Source organism: Seriola dumerili, unplaced genomic scaffold (assembly GCF_002260705.1).
Source record: "Seriola dumerili isolate Sdu_G_001 unplaced genomic scaffold, Sdu_1.0 BDQW01000134.1, whole genome shotgun sequence".
Classification (NCBI taxonomy): domain Eukaryota; kingdom Metazoa; phylum Chordata; class Actinopteri; order Carangiformes; family Carangidae; genus Seriola; species Seriola dumerili.
In genome coordinates this window covers 1,095,610-1,113,806 of record NW_019174389.1, presented here as the reverse complement: position 1 = coordinate 1,113,806, position 18,197 = coordinate 1,095,610, and the positions used below count along the sequence as shown (strand labels likewise).

Here is an 18,197-nt window from a genome sequence, read left to right as displayed (position 1 = left end):
AGGTTAAGCTTGAGGTAACTGCTTCGTTTTTCAAATATCCCTTTCTTGTACTTCTCTACACACAGCCTATATTAATATGTATTCAAATAGACTCATCAAGTTCCCTGACACCAACCACCATACCACCACCTGACTCCACCCAAAGAAGCAGGACTCCCCTGCTGATTGCACACACCCACCTCCCTGCCTTCCCCTAAACAGTTTCATTTCCCTGCCGTCATAGACTCTACATAGTGATTAGCAATTTCCCTGTTTACTGTTAAAAAAATGCGAGAAACTCATGAGGCAAGTTCTAAGAGAATATAACATGAAACATGCTGTGAAACTCTCAAGGCACTGAACTCCAGTTGGTTTTGCCTGATTGTTTTATTCAGTGGCATATGCCTTTTGTCTTTACACTCCAATAATTCTTTGTACCCTAATAATTCAAAGCTTTAAGGTAATAAACTGCACCCTTTGTCCTTTTAAGGGAACTGGGTGGTATCTAAGGAAGCCAAACCCCTTTGCACCAGACAGACTGTATCCTTCAGTCAGTTCCTGAGATTTCACTCTTTTGCATATTCCCTGCCCCCTCCATATGCTATTGGGTTCCTCAACTCCTCCCATCAGCCATCTGACCAATACTGCATGTAAGCCACTCCCCTAATCTCCTCCTTTCCCTTCTCCTCTTCCTTACTGTCCCCTTCTTCTCCCAGACAGACCCTGCCCTTTCCTTTCTGTCGCCTGGTCTGTGGATTCTGTTGTAGAGGATTGGGACACTGACAATGGGAAGATTTCTCCACGGCCTGCAATGCTGACACTCCACTCCCTCCTGCTGGGAATACATGTGAGTACAATCCGGTCATTCACTGTTTTTTTCTTTTTTTATGGTATCGTATTTCTGCTTTCTCATCTTGTTTGTGCCGTTATCTGAAAATCCTCAATAATACAATGACTGAGATGGGAGCAGATGAATAATTGATTACTCTGTCCCATCCAGCATCTGTGCACTGGTAAATCACAGACATGGGGTAGCCATGGTGTCCTCTCTGTTGTGATATATTCTATTTTTATTATTCATCAGTCATGGAAAACATGAAGTAAATGCGTTTTAATCCAGCCTCGTTTAAGAGCAACTGTTGCACTAAAAACTCTACTGCTCTGATTCTTTAATGCTTCCTCAACCAGCCCACACACTTCTCCATTTTAGCTCCTAGGCAGCCCTGGCTGCCGCTCTGTGGCAGGTGGGCATCTCTGCTGCAGTCTGAGGGCTGGGCTCTGTAAGCAAGCATACATGCTCTTTTGTTTAGAGGATTAGTGATCTTTCACTGGTTTTCTGATCTGAATTTGTATTGGGTATACTGCTGGGAAGCTATGTGAGGAACATGTGAATCAGCGTGTTGTTTGCTTATGTCACTCTGTGTGTTGCATTGTACTGCAGCAACAGCCAATGCATCATTTTCACACCTCTGGCCTAGTCTGTGAGCAGATGGTTCAGTGGTTCCTTATTGATTGGTCTTTTGTTCGGGAAGATGGCTCATCCCCATCTTTGTGTAAAACTATCTCAAAAGTCACATGCTGGATGAGTGCAGCTGATGGAAATGTTTGGCTGGTTTTGCTCTGCTGGCTGCCTGCTCTGGGTCACAGCGAGGTTGCAGACGGTCCTGGATGCTTTGCCTGAGGGCAGATAATTAGCCGCGGTAACGTGTCTGTCTTAGGGCTTCAGAGTTCAATTTAGTTTCTAATACATGGGCTTAGAGTTTCAGATCATGTCAGTGTTCTTTAAGTAGTTAGGCCCAGCAGCAGCCCAGCCACAGTTTTAGTACACAAAGAATTGTTTGAACACATCTCTGTAAATGAACTAATAACCAAGTGTAGGCTGTCAGGAACAGAGCTCAAAGTGGAGCTTGTGACCAGTGATCAGATACAGAATGACCTTTGAATACTAATTTGACCAAAGACAGACATGTGGCAGTAATAAAGATGTAGCACAAACCCTACTTGATGTCAAAATCAATTCCCTCTGCACCCATGCAAAAGAGAAGATAGGCAGATTGATTAATTGGTTGTAAATAGTTAGATTGATCAAGATAATTTGATTCTGGTCCTTAATATTCAGTGATTTAATGACTTCATCTGCAGATTGTATCACCCATGTGTGAATGAGGCCTGTGACAATAAATTTTACTGGGGTTATTTTCTTAACCTGTGCAACTGAAATTAAAATATAATTGAATTCAATTTCAGGTGAAATAATTAATCTGGCTCCTCATTTAAATTTAAAATTTATCGTCTCGTTAAACTAATTTACTACAGAACATGAGTGTGGATCTTTATACCACTCACTTGGGCTTTACTACTTGTCACCATAAGGTCTATAGAAAACCAAACAACTGAACTGTAGGTACTAATGTTAACCATATTGCAGTGTAATAACTTCGTAATTATCCTTTGAGAAAGTAAAGAATAATGATAAACATAATAAAACATCCTATATTAAATTTGTATTTAAACACTCCTGGTTAAAATACTGGAACAATGACAATAATGTAAAACTACTGTTTTTTTATTTTTCTATTATTTCTGTTTTAAATCACCCCCTTAATAAAAATGGTTCATGGCTCATTTTCAGACCAGGAACTGCATATCCATATTGATTGTAGCATTGATTGTATTCTGCTCATTATACTATGTGTACTGTAGTTTACACTCAAGATTCATCAACTCTAATCATCAGACTCTGTCATTTTCCCTCCTTCAAGATGGATTTTCCTGAACCACTTGTTTATGGCTTGGTCATTTTCATTGAAGTCAGCACTTTCAGCAGTTGAGGTCATTTTCCTCAAGTCCTGTGGCATCATAATGATATCATAACCTTATGAAGAAAGATGCAGTCACATCAGACATGATACAATGGATGAAATAAATATTAGATGAGATTTTATGAGACTGCAGAGCAATAATTTTTAGTCTAAACTTCACATCAATACCACAGCACCAAAGTATGTTGTTTTATGTCTCTGAGTATTTGGCATGGTAAGCAGAACACAAATGATGCAGTGCTTCCAGGAATGACAAAATGACAGCCATTTTTAACATTAATAGTTACTGTGCTTAACATGTGACAGCATTACAATTAATGAACACAAATCCTTGTTATTTAAATGTCACAAATGTCACATATATTTTTAAATGTTTTTCTTCATTATGATGTTGCTCAGTGGAGCTGCAGCACTAATACAGTACATTTCATCATTTCATCAAACTACACACTTGTGTTGCTCACTAAACCATCATCAAACAATTCATTACACATTCTGAATATTTACTAGTCATGTTGTGAAGTCATTTACATTTTGTCTAGAATTTGCAACACCACCAACTCCTCATAATGCACACTGACCGGTAATCAAATCGTCAAGCTAAACGTTGCCAGTGTATTCGGGCAGGACTGCATGTACCAGACATTATGTGATCATCTGAGTCATCATATGAGACACCACAGTCACTGTAGCTCTTACTGCAGGTGTACAAGGGTCGCAGACAGCAGCCTGTGCCTGTGCACCGATCGTCCTTTTATAAAATCTGCAGTGCATGTTGTGCCTGCAGACACACTGCCTGCACGCCGCATTGTCTTCTGCCAGCCTTTGTGATAGTGGGCTCACAGGGAGAGACCCAGATGTCTCCTGACTGCCTCTTTGTGTCAGTGTTGATTAAAAACTCCGCTGACTATTGTAGTTGACATGATGTGGTCACTTTCTCCCATCCTCACTTGTTAGTTGTCAGACCTTATCAATCTCATGTCAGCAGAGAAAAAGATATAAGATGACTACAGTGTTAGTCCTTTGAAGTACAGTAAGTAATTAAACTTCACAGTGCGAGTCAGTTTCTACACTTTTGAATGTTTCCAGTGTGCAGATTTGGTCAGCAAATTGTAGTCGGGCATTAGTAATTCATGCAAATGTATTCCTACGCACTCAGACTCAGGAAGTCAGGCAAGCATAGAATATAAATACAAACACTGAGCCCACTTATGGGTAAAATGAACTCCAGGAAAACAATATAACATGAAACCAACAGCAGTGGTTCAACTTGTTGTGCCTTATGTTGAGTCTTATACATTATGTCCACACACTGTTTTTCTTTCATTATGTGAAACCCCAATGTCCACTGCCATGACTGTTCTGACAGAGACTGATGCATTGAGGCAGATTCCTTCATCAGATGCAGTGAGGTGTAATGGGAGCTTGTTAGTTTGACGAGCAGAGGTTTCTGTGTTGTGTGAGTAATGACTGATGAGTCATCATAGAGCCAGGCACCCTTGCTGGCCCCTCAGCAGCCCCTCCACACTCTCCAAAACACAGAGATGTACCTTCAGAGATTTGATTCTCTAGATTTCTCGTGGTTCAGGTCTACATCAGCCCTGTTGTTCTAAACAGCTTGTTTAATGTTAGTACAAATTGGACAATGCAATCAGTTATGCTTGACCTGTGTCTGAATGGGATTCCATCAGATATTGCTGCAAATTGACATAATGATCACAAGTTTCCCATTTGTTCGTACATTTACTGCCCAGAGAAAAAAAAAACAATCTTCAGAATGCTTTTGAGTAAATCATATGGATGGTTAAATCTCAAACAGATAAGATACCGTATTTGCAGCAATGCAGATGAGATGTGACCTTTACAGTAACTTGGAAAGGAGTTCACATGTTGTTTGTCTTATGTAATTTATGGACAGTAATAAGTCCCTGTGGTAAAGCTCATTTAAAGTCTCTGGTACACAGCTGTCTTTCTCACTTTTACTGTTTCTTCTCCTTCCTCTCCTTCTCTCCCAGTCAAACACAAACATTTCTTCATCGCACTCTACACGCTTCCTTAAAACTTCACAAAATTCATCAGTAATGATGAGTTTGTTCAAATTAGATCTAGGCTGATTCTGCATAGGCTGAGAGTACACAGGGACAATTACTGCATGGTGACACATGCGTGGTGACACAACAGATGTGGATGGAAGCTTAAAGTACAGTCTCTATTTAAACACATTCTTGACAGCACATCATCAAGGGACAACACTTCCCACTTCAGGTCTGAACCTTTGCTCATGTTTACTGGTCTGACTGCTGAGATAAACAGCTGGAAAACTCTATAGTCTTAAGTCTGTTAGTCTGATGTCGTCCCTGCTGTGGTGACATATAATGCAGATATCACTGGGGAGACTTCTTTGAAATAATGGTGAACATAATATAACACAAGTACAAAAATAGTAAACTGATGATACTGAAACACCTGACTAAAGATACTAGATGCAGTTGAAGGTTCTTGCCTCTTACTCAAACAGGAGCAGAGGAAGGGAAGAGAAAAATACTTTTATGGGCCTTGAAGTGCAAACATCCTGGATTCCTGAATAGTCATAGCTGGGGAATGATATTAACAATCTACAAATTACAGCCTGCTTGAAGGACCAGTTTACAACTTATCCATTGCAATTTACTGGCTTTCTGTGAAATAATATCACAAGTACATGATATTAATGGACATGTGGATAACTATGGAGCACAGTTAATTGCTTTGAATATTAGTTTGATAATTTTGCATGTGATTTTGCATGCTAACATGATATGTAGAGATATCAGACAATATCCTTATTAATATTATAATAATGATATCATTGATCAACAATTACACCCAGCGCTTGTATTAGACTTTTTTGTTTCATCAGCCAAGTTGCCTGTCACCACTCCCAGTACAATGGAATGAATGGAATTTAACTTGTAATGGTCAAAGCATCAGCATCAACAACAGCAACATTTCTTTCTAGAACCATGTCCCAGTTAGTCAAGATAATCCTGTGTGGTTGTGAACAGTTTTTATTAGGAACAAATTTCTATCAAGAAAATAAAGCAATAAATAGTGGGTTGTATCTTGTGGATTTACTTTCATGAACTGACCCCATAAAGAAAACATTTAAATTCATTGATTTTTAACTAGCTGAAATTAAGCAAGTTTAATTTGACTTACTTTTTGGTAATCAAAAACTTTTAAGGGCTCATACTTTGGGAATAGCCTGACTTACCCAAGAGGCTGTATTTTGTATGGTCTCTCCACAGAATCTTATGTAATAGGTCTCATAAATGATTAAAAACTGGGTGAGAGAAGTAGATCGTCTGTTATCTAGTCTGACAAATTTTGGGTGATTCTAAGTGGAGCGTTTTGTCATCCACAAAATCACTCATCCTATCCATTAGTCACAGGCCAAAAAAGGTCTTTCTTTTATTTATTTCACTTTACATGGTAGTGAAATGTACGGCACTAGCAAGCGTGCGTCACTACTTTTTGTATTATGGAGGACAAAGAAGCTTTAGAGTGATGATTTGCAGAAAGCATGGCAGTTTTCTAGTCCAGGAATACACAACTCGCAACTGCAAAAACAAACAGTGCTTTAGGGGAGAGGTGACGAAGAGTGGAGCATGGATCGTATCCCTACCCTTGTGCAGCTGACGAAATCCAAGCAGATAAAGCTGAGAGCAATGTTCTCTCTCAACGTGAGCTCGTGTTGCTCAAATCCAACTAAACTATTCATATTGCAAGTCCCTGTCAGGAGAAAGATGTTTAGCACACAAACAACTCATCTCAAATATGGAATACCTTCTTATAGTCTGGTCCATGAATAAGCAATGATGGACGTCACTGCTTCACTGGTAATAGCACTCATGTAGTGCCAGGCCAAGTTTATGTGCATTTACAGTATCGAGGCATGTGGTCTAACTCAGATTGGAGTTGATCGGGCTTGATGGTGCCATCGGAGTCTGCGAGACACACTAATCCAGATGGCAGACGGGGTCTGACCCTGCAGGAGGACGTTAAGCCACTTAACTGTAATGCAAGGTGAGAGTGGCAGGTGCTTTGCAGCCGAATTTACAAACATTCACATTGTGTGGATTTCCTGCAGGCATCATGTTGCACTGTGACAGATACAGTGTGGAGAGAGAAAACACTGTTGCACACTGACTTGGATGATTGACCTCATCTGTATGAAGTGCTGATCGTACAGTTCCAGTGACAAAGCCTTGAAGAGGATATCTGGTCACATGCTGCCTCATTCAGTAAAGTCTACACCCAAATCTGCAGTATGATTTAGGTCTGCAGTCTGTACTCTACTGTCACTCTAATACTTCTGTTATTTTTAGATTTATCAGTCTTAGGAAAGTTTTGCTGCATGTAAATCTGGGAATAACTAAGCCCCTTAGAGCTTTGCCACAAAGGCTTGTAAAGTTTCATATTTAAACCATCTGCAGTTATTTCTGTTTATATTTGTTCTTTTTGCTCATATAATCTCATTTTTGAGCACATGCACAGCTACCAAGGGTGGCTGTCAGCAAGAGACTGCTTTTAAAGAAAGATCCTCTTTCTGTGGTGAGGCGAGTGGGAGGAACTTAGCTGAGGAGGGCTGCTGAGGGAGCGGACAGGCAGGGAGGAAGGGAAGCATAGGGGGGGAAGCCAGCCGAGAGGGGAGGAGCCTGAGGGCTTTGGCTCCTCAAGCTTCCTCCTGATGTCACCGTTCAGCTGCTGTAATTCAGTGTCCATGTGAAGGGAAGGCAACCCAGATAGGGGAGGGCTTTTGAGGGGAGACAAGGGGAGGGGGGAAGGCAGAGAGGGTGGGGAAAAGGCTGGTTGTGTGGACAGTGAAAGGGCTCGGCAGAGCTTCTTAGTCAGTAGGCCTTGTAATCACTTGGCAAGTAGTAACAATGGGGCCAGCGTGCCTGAGAAAATCCCCATCTGCAAGATGTCTGGGACTGAGATCAGGCCTGCTAACTATGAGTGCATTTATGTGACTGAGAGAGAGACGAGAGAAAGGAGGAAAAGAGCTGAAGGGAGGAAAAGATGTGGGGTGGTGAGCTGTGAGTGGAGCTGGAATGCCATTGTTAGAGCTCGCAGAGAGGGACAGCTGCCTCTGAGGCCTGCTAGCTCATGTGAGACAGGCAACCCAGCTCACCGTCACCCCCCCCCCCCCCCCTTCATCTCCCCGCAGACAGACAGACAGGTGGTGCCTGAACTCGGCCAGCTGGGAGTCAAGGGAAGGAACTAGGAGGAATTTGGGGAGTGGTATTTTAAAGCTTCCTCTCCTTACTCTCAAGAAAAAGGGCCTAGCTATATTTGTCAAGGCACTGTTCGGAGCTGAAAGACAGACTGTGGGAAGCTTTAGCTCTTGGTGCTAGATGTCGTGCAGGCCTGATAATTTGAACCATCCCGGGTTAGACTGGGGGAGCAGTTGTGAAGATGCAACTTCAAAGTAGAGATTATAAACCCTGCTGGTGGATCAGTGGATCAAAGATGAGGCAAGGCTGAAGAATTGTACAGTCACGGGGCTGTGACGCATGAAGATGTGATGGGTGAGTTGACATCGCTCTCTAAGGAAAGGTTTGTGTGTGTTTTCTTAGGATTACTTAGATTTAGACGATGGCTTTTAGCTGGGTTATTAATTGCAGTTATGTAACATTAAACTAATAGTGAATCTCTCTCAGTTGATAGAATAATTTATAATGTGCTGGTCTTTTGCCTGGTCTGTGTCCTTGAGGTGTATTCAGTTGCAATAAATGGGATTTTCTTTCCACATCCATATCCATATACTTATCCATATGATGTACTTTTTCTTTTCTTGAATCCTTTCTCTGCTACATGAATATTATAAATCACCAGTGACTGAATAATGATGTTTTACAGTTACTGATGATTTACTATATTCTCATCCACAAGCCTGTTTTTGGAATAAAGATAGTATCCGTTCTCAAATTGAAGTTCGCTTTTAGGTTTGTTTCTTTGTAGATAAATCAAGTCAAAAATGACACTTGTGAAATCTACAGTTCAAGTTGTTACATTCCACTGCTCTCAGCCTCAAACTGATTATATTAGCACAATTATTTCAAGCACAGTGTGTCTTTGTGGGATATCTAAAGCTATAAATATGAATGTAAAGTGGGCAAGCTAACCTTTTCACAGAAAGATCCCTTGGTTTTTATATTCTTTGTTCGGGAAGTGATTTTTCACTATAGTGCAGATAACCTTCTCCGAGTAACAGTGACTGACACAATGTGCTGCAGGAGATGATGGCTTCCAGTGTTTGTTTGTTTTGTTGGTTGGAGCCATTATGAAGAATATATGAGCACCCATGACTATACTTTAAATGGTCCACATCCCAAAACCATAATCAAGCAGGATGTTGCTGTCACAAAGGAAAAAGAGAAACCAGCTGTGTGTAGGATGAGTAGCTTCCTAGTCAGCCTACGTAGCATCCAAAGTTTTTACAGAGCAATTCATTCAACTTTTTAGGGCCTGACAGTTATTATTAAATTTATGTGCTTTCTGTTTGAAATGATAAATGAATTTGCCTTGCATGAGTTTTTTTCAGTAATTCAGCATGTCAGTACTCGTCATGCCACTGATGACACAGACTTTGTTTTATACCACTCCTGGAATTTTCACCGTACAAGTACTTCTCATTCAAGAGGCACAATGCAGTCTCAAGGTTATAAGAGGATGGTGCATTACAGTCGGGGACAGTGACAACAAGAGCAGCATGTGAAATGAAGAGAAAACTACAAAGAGCTAATGGCTAATGACGTGCTCTCTGCGATGCTTTTACTCAGTTCACTGACAAAAGGTGTATTAGAAGACAGAAGATCTCTGAGAGAAAGCCTTGACACACACAAACACTAGTCTCTGATTTTGTACAGCTGAATTGAACAAAAGTACTTAAGTAATGTTACAATACAAGATAACCGCCAAAACTGACCAATGGCTGAACTGATATTACATGAACTATAGATAGATAGATAGACAGATAGATAGATAGATCGATAGATACTTTATTTATCCACTAGTGGAAATTCATGATGCTGGTTTGTCAGCAGTATTTATTGACCACATTAAAGCAGCGTGTCTGTGTCTTTGATGTAATCCTTTATATGCTTATTTACAATATGACAGATGTACAACATGCCATTGGCACACTAAGATAATCTGTGCTTGACCCAGTGATACAATTTCATGTAACAGCAAATCTGCCATCTGAACAGAGAGTCAGCAGGCACCCACTCATAAAACAAAAGGTATGGTTTATGGTAAAATAATGTCAGGAATGAAACTTAAGAAATACTTACGCACTTTTTTTGTTGACAGCATAACATATACTGTACCTCTAACACCACTGTAAACACAGACATGTTGGCTCCTAGACTGCATAGTTGTCTGGGCTGAGCGTTCTGCCTTGTGGTGTTTATCACATGTATTAATTTTTCTTCTGCTGCATTAACTTGATTAGGATTTTCATTTAAAAAGTTAAACAACCTCTGGCTATATGGGTGTTTGTAAAAAAAGAAAAGAAAAAGAAAGCAGCTCATCCTACAAACAGAAGGGAGGGAAGGCATAAAATGCCAGCAGATACAGGACTTGGATGAGGTTTCATAACGTTAACAGCATAATGACTCATTTCTTCCTTGTGCTCATGCTGAGGGTAAGCAAATACGCCCTCCCCACCCTCGACCTCGTTTGAATGTTTCCTCAAGGCTTTCCTGACCTTTCTCCTGTTTCTTCCTCCCTGTGTGTGCAGGTTAAGTGGTCCCTGTGCCCCCTTTGAATGTCCGTCACTATGGCTAAGCGAGAGACTGGCAGCACCAGCCCTGTGGTCAGGCAGATAGACAAGCAGTTCCTGGTCTGCAGCATCTGTTTGGACCATTATCACAACCCCAAGGTCCTTCCCTGCCTGCACACCTTCTGTGAGAAGTAAGCTCTTAATCAATCAGTCAAGCTTTATTTGCACAGCACCGTTCATACAGTTCAAAGTACAGTTCAGGTGACTTACAGTAGAAACAAAAAACAGTAAAGCAATAAAATGTTTTCAAGCTAAATTAAAAGATGAAAGACTTTTAACCATTTTAGGACAATATCTATTAGAATTTATGCTTTTGAAATTATACTTAATTAAGAAGCAGAGCACATAGGAAAAGACATGTTAATAGTTTAATGCATTATATTGTTCTTTGTATTAACTCCACTTCATTTCATGAACTGGGATACATTAACAGGATGCTTAAAGACATTATGTGTAATGGCCCAAAATCACGCCACTTACACCAGCTATTCTCTCATCATTGTGGCTTCTGCATGATGTAAGGCACCAACCACTCTGAACTTGGCCGCAGGAAAACAGACAGCATACTTTATGGCACAGCATTGTTGGCAGCAAGCACTGATTTCCACAGCTTTGCTTTGCAGTTCTTATAAATAATTTGGTGCTCTGTTGTGCCCAGTAAAAAGTGGACCAGACGGCCCTTGTCCTCTAAGAAAGAGGTGCTAAACTGCTGCTTCAGCCCTGTAATTCATTTCTTTTGCATCTTGTCTCTGTGTAGATGTCTACAGAACTACATCCCTCCCCAGTCTTTGACGCTGTCCTGCCCAGTATGCAGACAGACCTCTATCTTGCCAGAGAAGGGTGTGGCCGCCCTGCAGAATAATTTCTTCATCACAAACCTAATGGAGGTATTACAGCGAGACCCAGAGTGCAGCCGACCTGAGGCCTGCAATGTTCTTGAGTCAGCCAGTGCGGCCACAGCTTGTCAGCCTCTCTCTTGCCCCAACCATGAGGGCAAGGTAAGTTAAAACAAAAGGACAGAGGGTGTTATATAACAGGTAAAATCTGTTAGAGATCAACCGCCAAGTTCATGAAACACTGTCTGCTTTTACAAGATGTATATGATGAATATTTTATCTGATATGTGTTGAAATCTAAGCAAATTAACCCACAGAAATATGACGTTCCATTGTCTCTTGCTCCACTGCACCATCTGCAGGTGATGGAGTTTTACTGCGAGTCGTGTGAAACAGCCATGTGTCTGGAGTGTACAGAAGGAGAACACAGGGAACATGTGACAGTTCCTCTGAGGGATGTGCTCGAACAGCATAAGTCAGCACTTAAAAATCAGCTGGACACTGTGCGCAACAGGTACAATTTTCAGAGCTGTAATCCATAACGGATCATGTCATTGTATTTGAAAAGATCTTGGAAATGCTGCAAAGAATTTGCTAATTTAAAAGTTTTTTATTGTGCTCTTCTCTTGCTTTCATCTGACAGACTACCTCAGTTGACGGCTGCCATTGAGCTTGTGAATGAAATCTCCAAGCAGCTCACAGAGAGGAAAAATGAGGCAGTGACTGAAATCAGTGACACTTTTGATGAGCTGGAGAAGGCCTTACACCAGCGCAAGACTGCTCTCATTACTGAGGTGGAAAACATCTGCAGCACTAAGCAGAAGGTCAGAGCTCTTTCAATTTTTTTCTTTTAATGGTAGAGATTGAACATTTGTCAAGTCAATTTTTATTAATTTAACACCAAATCACAACAGAAGTTATCTCAAGGCACTTTTCAAACAGAGCAGGTCTAGACCATACTTTACTGCAATGTTCCACATTTTAGTACAAGCATCACTGACTGTCTGCTTCTGCCTCTTTGGATATTCTTAGGTGCTTCAAGCACAGCTGACCTCTTTGCTTCAGGGCAAAGAAAACATTCAAAGCAGCTGCAACTTCACAGAGCAGGCCCTGAGCCATGGCAGTGCCACTGAGGTCCTGTTGGTCCAGAAACAAATGGGTGAGCGGGTCAGCGCCCTGGCGCGACACAGCTTTCCCGAATATCCCCATGAAAATGGACATCTGGAATGCCAGGTCGAGACGGATGGACTGAGGCGCTCCATCCAGAACCTGGGAGTCCTGATCACAACAGGGGCTGTAGGCCATACTAGTGTTGCCACCGGTGAAGGCCTGAGACATGCACTGGTCGGCCAGCACACCACCGTCACGGTCACTACTAAAGATAAGGATGGAGAACTGGTGAAGACTGGTAATGCTGCTCTAAGGGCAGAGATTATCTCTGCAGATGGAGTGTGCAATGAAGCTGAGGTGGTGGACAACAAAAATGGCACCTATGAAGTTGGATATACCATCCGCTCAGAGGGAGAATACTCCTTCTCTTTGCTACTATATGAACAGCCTGTGAGGGGGAGTCCATACCGTTTGCGTGCTGTCAAAGCGTCAGATGTCCTGCAGTCACCAGACGATGTGAAGAGAAGAGTGAAATCCCCGAGTGGAGGAGGAGGCCATGTTCGACAGAAGGCTGTGCGCAGGCCCTCCAGCATGTACAGCACTACCAAGAAAAAGGAAAACCCAATAGAGGATGAGCTGATCTACAGAGTGGGTGGGTTGAATAAGTGGCTACATCAGTTGTTAATTATGGGAACTGCCGTCTGAGCTGCATGATGTTTTTAATTTGAGTACCTGATGATGCAGAGTATTCAGTTTTAGACTCCCTCTGTGGCACAAAATAGTTCCCTCTGTTTCCTCTGTCTGTTCAAACACCAAGTAAGAGCTAAATATTTCAAGAGATACTTTAAGTGAAGTACAGCTGAACTACACTCTGAAGCAGCCTAATGTCTTGTTGATATGACAGGAACAAGAGGGCGAGATAAAGGAGAATTCACTAACCTACAAGGCATCTCCACCTCCAGTAATGGTCGGATCGTGGTGGCAGACAGCAACAACCAGTGCATACAGGTCAGTTTGTATTTTTCTCTCAAGCTGCAATAAAAAAAATTAATGAATTATTTCATTGTTTAGTTTGTGGAGTAATTGAATTTTCTCTTTGTCCAGGTCTTCTCAAATGATGGGCAGTTTAAGATGAGGTTTGGTGTCAGAGGTCGTTCACCAGGGCAGCTGCAGCGCCCCACAGGGGTCACAGTGGACATGAACGGTGACATCATCGTAGCTGACTACGACAACAGATGGATTAGCATCTTCTCCTCGGATGGCAAGTTCAAGGTGAACAGTCTCAGCCAAGCAAAAACATGCTTTCACTGTACAACTTAAGGTTTTCCAATGAATAACCAAACCTCCCCTGTGGCTGTCACAGAACAAAATTGGTGCTGGACGACTGATGGGACCGAAAGGTGTGGCTGTGGATAAGAACGGACACATCATCACTGTTGATAATAAGGCCTGCTGTGTCTTCATCTTCCAATCAAATGGGAAGCTGGTGACGAAGTTCGGAGCCAGGGGAACATCAGACAGACACTTTGCAGGTAACTGTGCGCTACTTCAAGTGACCTATAGTATGATCGTTTCATTAATGATATCTCTTATAGGAAACGACTGAGATGCACACCAGATGATTCGTCATGTTTCAGGGCATATGATTGGGCCAGATTTACAGATTTTATTTATGTTTCATTCTTTACAGGAATGTGTATTTGTAAAAAAAAACAAAAACAAAAAAAAAAAACATATTTATTTAGTGATCAGCATGTTTCACACCTAACTACCTAATGTATGCATGTGTAGCTGCTTGTTTAATTATGGGGGTCAATGCACGGTTAATGATTCTTTATTGTTGCATTGACAACCTTAAACTGTAAACAAACACCTGATCATCACAGTGCAAGGCAGAGCTGTAAACCAGCAAGAATTCATAATTCAGACTAATGCATGAAAAACATGTGATGGTGCTCCTCCTGCCTTTGCCCAAAATAACACTTAATAAGAATTGCTTGTGTTACTGGAATCCCACATTGAACTGGCTTCAGTTGTTGCACAGACAGCAGTATTTCAGTTGAAACTCACCCGTTCTTTCAATTTCATTTCTCACTTGGACCTTTTCTTTTCTTTTAGAAAAAAGTGGTGCAAACATTGCACTGGAACAAAAGCTTAGTAAATCTGGCCCTGTTTTCAGTAAGTAATTAATTCACTGTGAGTGTGAACTAAAGAAATAAATCTCTGTTCTTTTACATGTTGATGCATCAGCTCTGTCATGTCTCACGTCTTGTCCCACGTCAACTCTCCGAGTCTCATTGTGACCACTGTGTGTTTTGTTTTCAAAGTCCAAAAATAGTGCGGAACTTCCTCTCATGTGTTGTAAAGCAGTGGATGACGCATCTCTCCTTTGTCCTCCTCTGTCTCCTCTGCTGCTTCCAGGTCCTCACTTTGTGGCTGTAAATAACAAAAATGAAATTGTGGTAACAGACTTCCATAACCATTCAGTAAAGGTATGATTTGTTGCAAGTATGTGTGTACATTCTTTATTGTAGTAATCCTGTATTGGAAGTATTGTGAATAAATGGCTTTCAGGAAAAACAGTTTAGCTTGCCAAAGCTACAGCAAAACTTTTCTATCCACAATGATGTGGCAAGTCTTTCCAGGGTGCCTATAAAAAAACAATAACTTAAAACAGCAACTTAAAATGACTCAGTTTCAACAACCAAACAACACCTAAAAACTGATTTTAGAAATTAAAAAGTAAACAGCTGTTGGCTATGTTGCTTTGCTTCCTATTTTCCTATTTTTATAATGTGTGTCCATATTTTTATAATGTGTGAGAGCAGAGTGTCATTCTCCCATTTTCCTGTTTAATCTCTCCTGCAGGTGTACAATGCAGATGGGGAGTTCCTGTTTAAATTTGGCTCCCACGGAGAGGGGAACGGACAGTTTAATGCTCCAACAGGCGTGGCTGTGGATGCCAATGGAAATATTATTGTTGCTGATTGGGGTAACAGTCGGATCCAGGTTAGCTTGACAAAACTACATGGCACTGAATGCGGAGAGCAAACTTGTGAGTATGTCACTCACTAACCCAATCTGTCCCTTTTATGCTGTGTTACCAACCAGGTGTTCGACAGCTCAGGGTCCTTCCTGTCTTACATCAACACATCAGCGGACCCCCTTTATGGCCCCCAGGGCCTGGCCCTCACATCTGATGGTCATGTGGCGGTGGCAGACTCTGGAAACCACTGCTTCAAGGTCTACCGCTACCTGCAGTAGAGACCCGAGAAAGCCATCCTCACCACTGCAAGCACTGACAACGACACAACCAATGTATTCCACAGGGTGCAATGACCTTTCCAATACAGCCTTTTGATGTGCACATCAGCTGATCTCCCGGATATGATTAAGTGTCTGAACCTGTGTTTACTCTTTATGATGTGTATTGAAGGTTGATTTTAAAGTTGGGTGACGTAGCGTCCTTGGGACAAGTAATGGACATAAAGCTATGGACCGGTTTTAGAGAATGTGCGAAAGCATTATTGTGTGTTGTACACTGTATTATTACACCACACTTTCTGTGAGACCGGACAGGGTAGGAGATAGATTGAAGTATTTAATGAGCCATAACTTGTCCAAATGCATGAAGTTTTATTTTATCTTAATGCCTAGGCGACAACACAGTGTACCCATCGGTTGCTTTTCTCATGAACTAGTTAATGCTTACAGTGAAATGAACAGTGCTACGCTTCTCTAGCAACGAAATGTAAAATTTCTCATTTACTGACATCTCACATACAAATGTCACCACCATCTGTGCATTGATTTGCTGTATGTACTGTACATACATAAATGTATATTGTGTATATTAGATGACTCAGTATGTATGTGCTATGATTTTGAAACACACAGCCTTTTGGCTATTCAGAGAGCAGCAGTCAAGGATTCCAGGATTTTAAACATGTGTGTATGGCAGCTGTTAAAAAGTGTGCTTTTGAGACATACCCAGCACATGCTTAAAAGAAGAAGTGTGTCATATTTATTGCTAATGTAAGCAGCACAATAATCATTTTTGTTAATATCTGTTGTTTTAAAGGGAAAAAAAAAACAAAATGAAAAAAAATGCTAATTTATTTTATTTTATACACTAGTTCAGCATTTACAAATTATTTTTCTAAATTGATGTGCTTTTTTTTCTTTTGAGCTTCACACTTTATCCCTCCACCTGGAAGGGAAATTCCACCTTAAAGCAGAATTCAGTGTCCCCCCCTCACATCTGAAAAATTTAGATCAGTGTTTTGGCACATGAGCAGCTCTTTTCCAAAGCTTCAAACCCATCTTAACTTTCATTTGGGATGTCATCAAAAAGGAGAGTTTTCTAAGTTTCTCTGCTGAGGATGAATGGCTCAAGATATGGGTTCATAGAATGATCATTTTGCCTTTAACAATTGAAGAGCTTTATTCATTGAAGTGCTAACAGATCCAAACTAGAAATAATACAAATATCTCAGGAAATCCATCCAAATTAGGTCACTGTATCAATAGGACAACTTTAAATACTTTGATGGTATCATAGATTTTGAGGGAGACATTGGGAGCTTGTGAGAAAACTGTTGTACAAATGTAGGCTGGATCCAAGACCATAAAAAATATTGGGATGGAATATGAATTCTGTTTTACCATTTTTGTCTGTTTGTTTGTCTTTCTTTCACATAGGAAACAGTTACAAAAGTATTAAACGATAACTTATTAGATGGCATTTGCCAGCAAACTCATCCACGCTTCGCTTTAGAAAACACTCGCCTCTGATTCTGTCTGTTAAGCAATCTAACAAAACGCTGTTAGATCTGAGTTTCTGCCTGCACTACATCAAGCCATGACTCCATAAGAAAACTTGTACCAGTAGAGCTGTTGCTGCTCTTGCTCCTCCCAGTGTTCATTCTGTGTCATATGAAAGCCTGGTGCCAGAGCAGAAGAGGGACCGGGTGCAGGAAGAATGTAACTTCCTGGTCTGATATAATTACCCACAGCACTGTGCTTAAAAACCCGAACACCAACATTCACCCTCCCCAGTGTGGATTTTTTTCTTAGCTACAGGATGTGACCTGCTTTCACCAGTTAAGTCAACCAGGAAGCTGCTGTTTTTCATGCACCTGATCTGATGTTTGACTTGTTGCCAAACAGGAGCCCAGACATCTTTAAAGAGTCAAAGGCCGATTTTACCCTTACGCTGTTTGTGTCACACCAATACAAACAATTTTGTTTTCTCTATGAATATGCACTGGTAATAAAAGCACATGGTTTACTGAGTTGTTGTATATGTATGTGATTATTCATTATGCTTGAGGTGATCTGCTTTTCATGTAAATTAGGGCATTAAACTTAATCACTGAGTGTTGGTAATGAGGAAGTGATGACTTGAGTAGGACATAATTTGAATGAAATTTGGATTTCATAATCCTGAAATGAATAATGAGAGCAATCTCTAAACTGTTTGTAGTAGCTAAGTGTAATAATATTTATGGCCTTCTATCTCTCTTCTCAAAAGTCCTTATATTTAGAATTTTGGATTCTCACTTGGATCAGTACTTCTGAATTCTGTACATGGCCAAATGGTTGCATGTGATTTTGAGCATT

General features: G+C 40.9%; 1 protein-coding gene across 3 annotated transcripts; it reads left to right on the top strand.

The window, feature by feature from the left end:
* Positions 1-707: 707 nt before the first annotated feature.
* Positions 708-17,869, top strand: LOC111224445 (tripartite motif-containing protein 3-like). 3 transcript variants are annotated; one of them, XM_022748929.1, is made up of 13 exons: positions 708-826; positions 10,588-10,760; positions 11,387-11,627; positions 11,828-11,979; positions 12,109-12,289; positions 12,498-13,227; positions 13,480-13,583; positions 13,680-13,847; positions 13,939-14,107; positions 14,694-14,753; positions 14,997-15,067; positions 15,444-15,584; positions 15,687-17,869. In XM_022748929.1, the coding sequence occupies exons 2-13, from the start codon at positions 10,615-10,617 to the stop codon at positions 15,837-15,839; spliced, it is 2,316 nt and encodes a 771-aa protein (XP_022604650.1). In that variant the 5' UTR covers positions 708-826; positions 10,588-10,614; the 3' UTR covers positions 15,840-17,869. The 3 variants fall into 3 exon arrangements, with proteins under 3 accessions (XP_022604650.1, XP_022604653.1, XP_022604652.1); XM_022748931.1 differs by lacking the exon at positions 708-826 and adding an exon at positions 8,148-8,371; XM_022748932.1 differs by lacking the exon at positions 14,694-14,753.
* Positions 17,870-18,197: the final 328 nt, after the last annotated feature.

Coding starts and splice junctions, on each gene's coding strand:
- LOC111224445 (XM_022748929.1), top strand. CDS start 10,615: ATGTCCGTCACTATGGCTAAGCGAGAGACTGGCAGCACCAGCCCTGTG. Junction 13,584..13,679: donor GCAACAACCAGTGCATACAG/GTCAGTTTGTAT, acceptor CTCTTTGTCCAG/GTCTTCTCAAATGATGGGCA. Junction 15,585..15,686: donor GGGGTAACAGTCGGATCCAG/GTTAGCTTGACA, acceptor GTTACCAACCAG/GTGTTCGACAGCTCAGGGTC.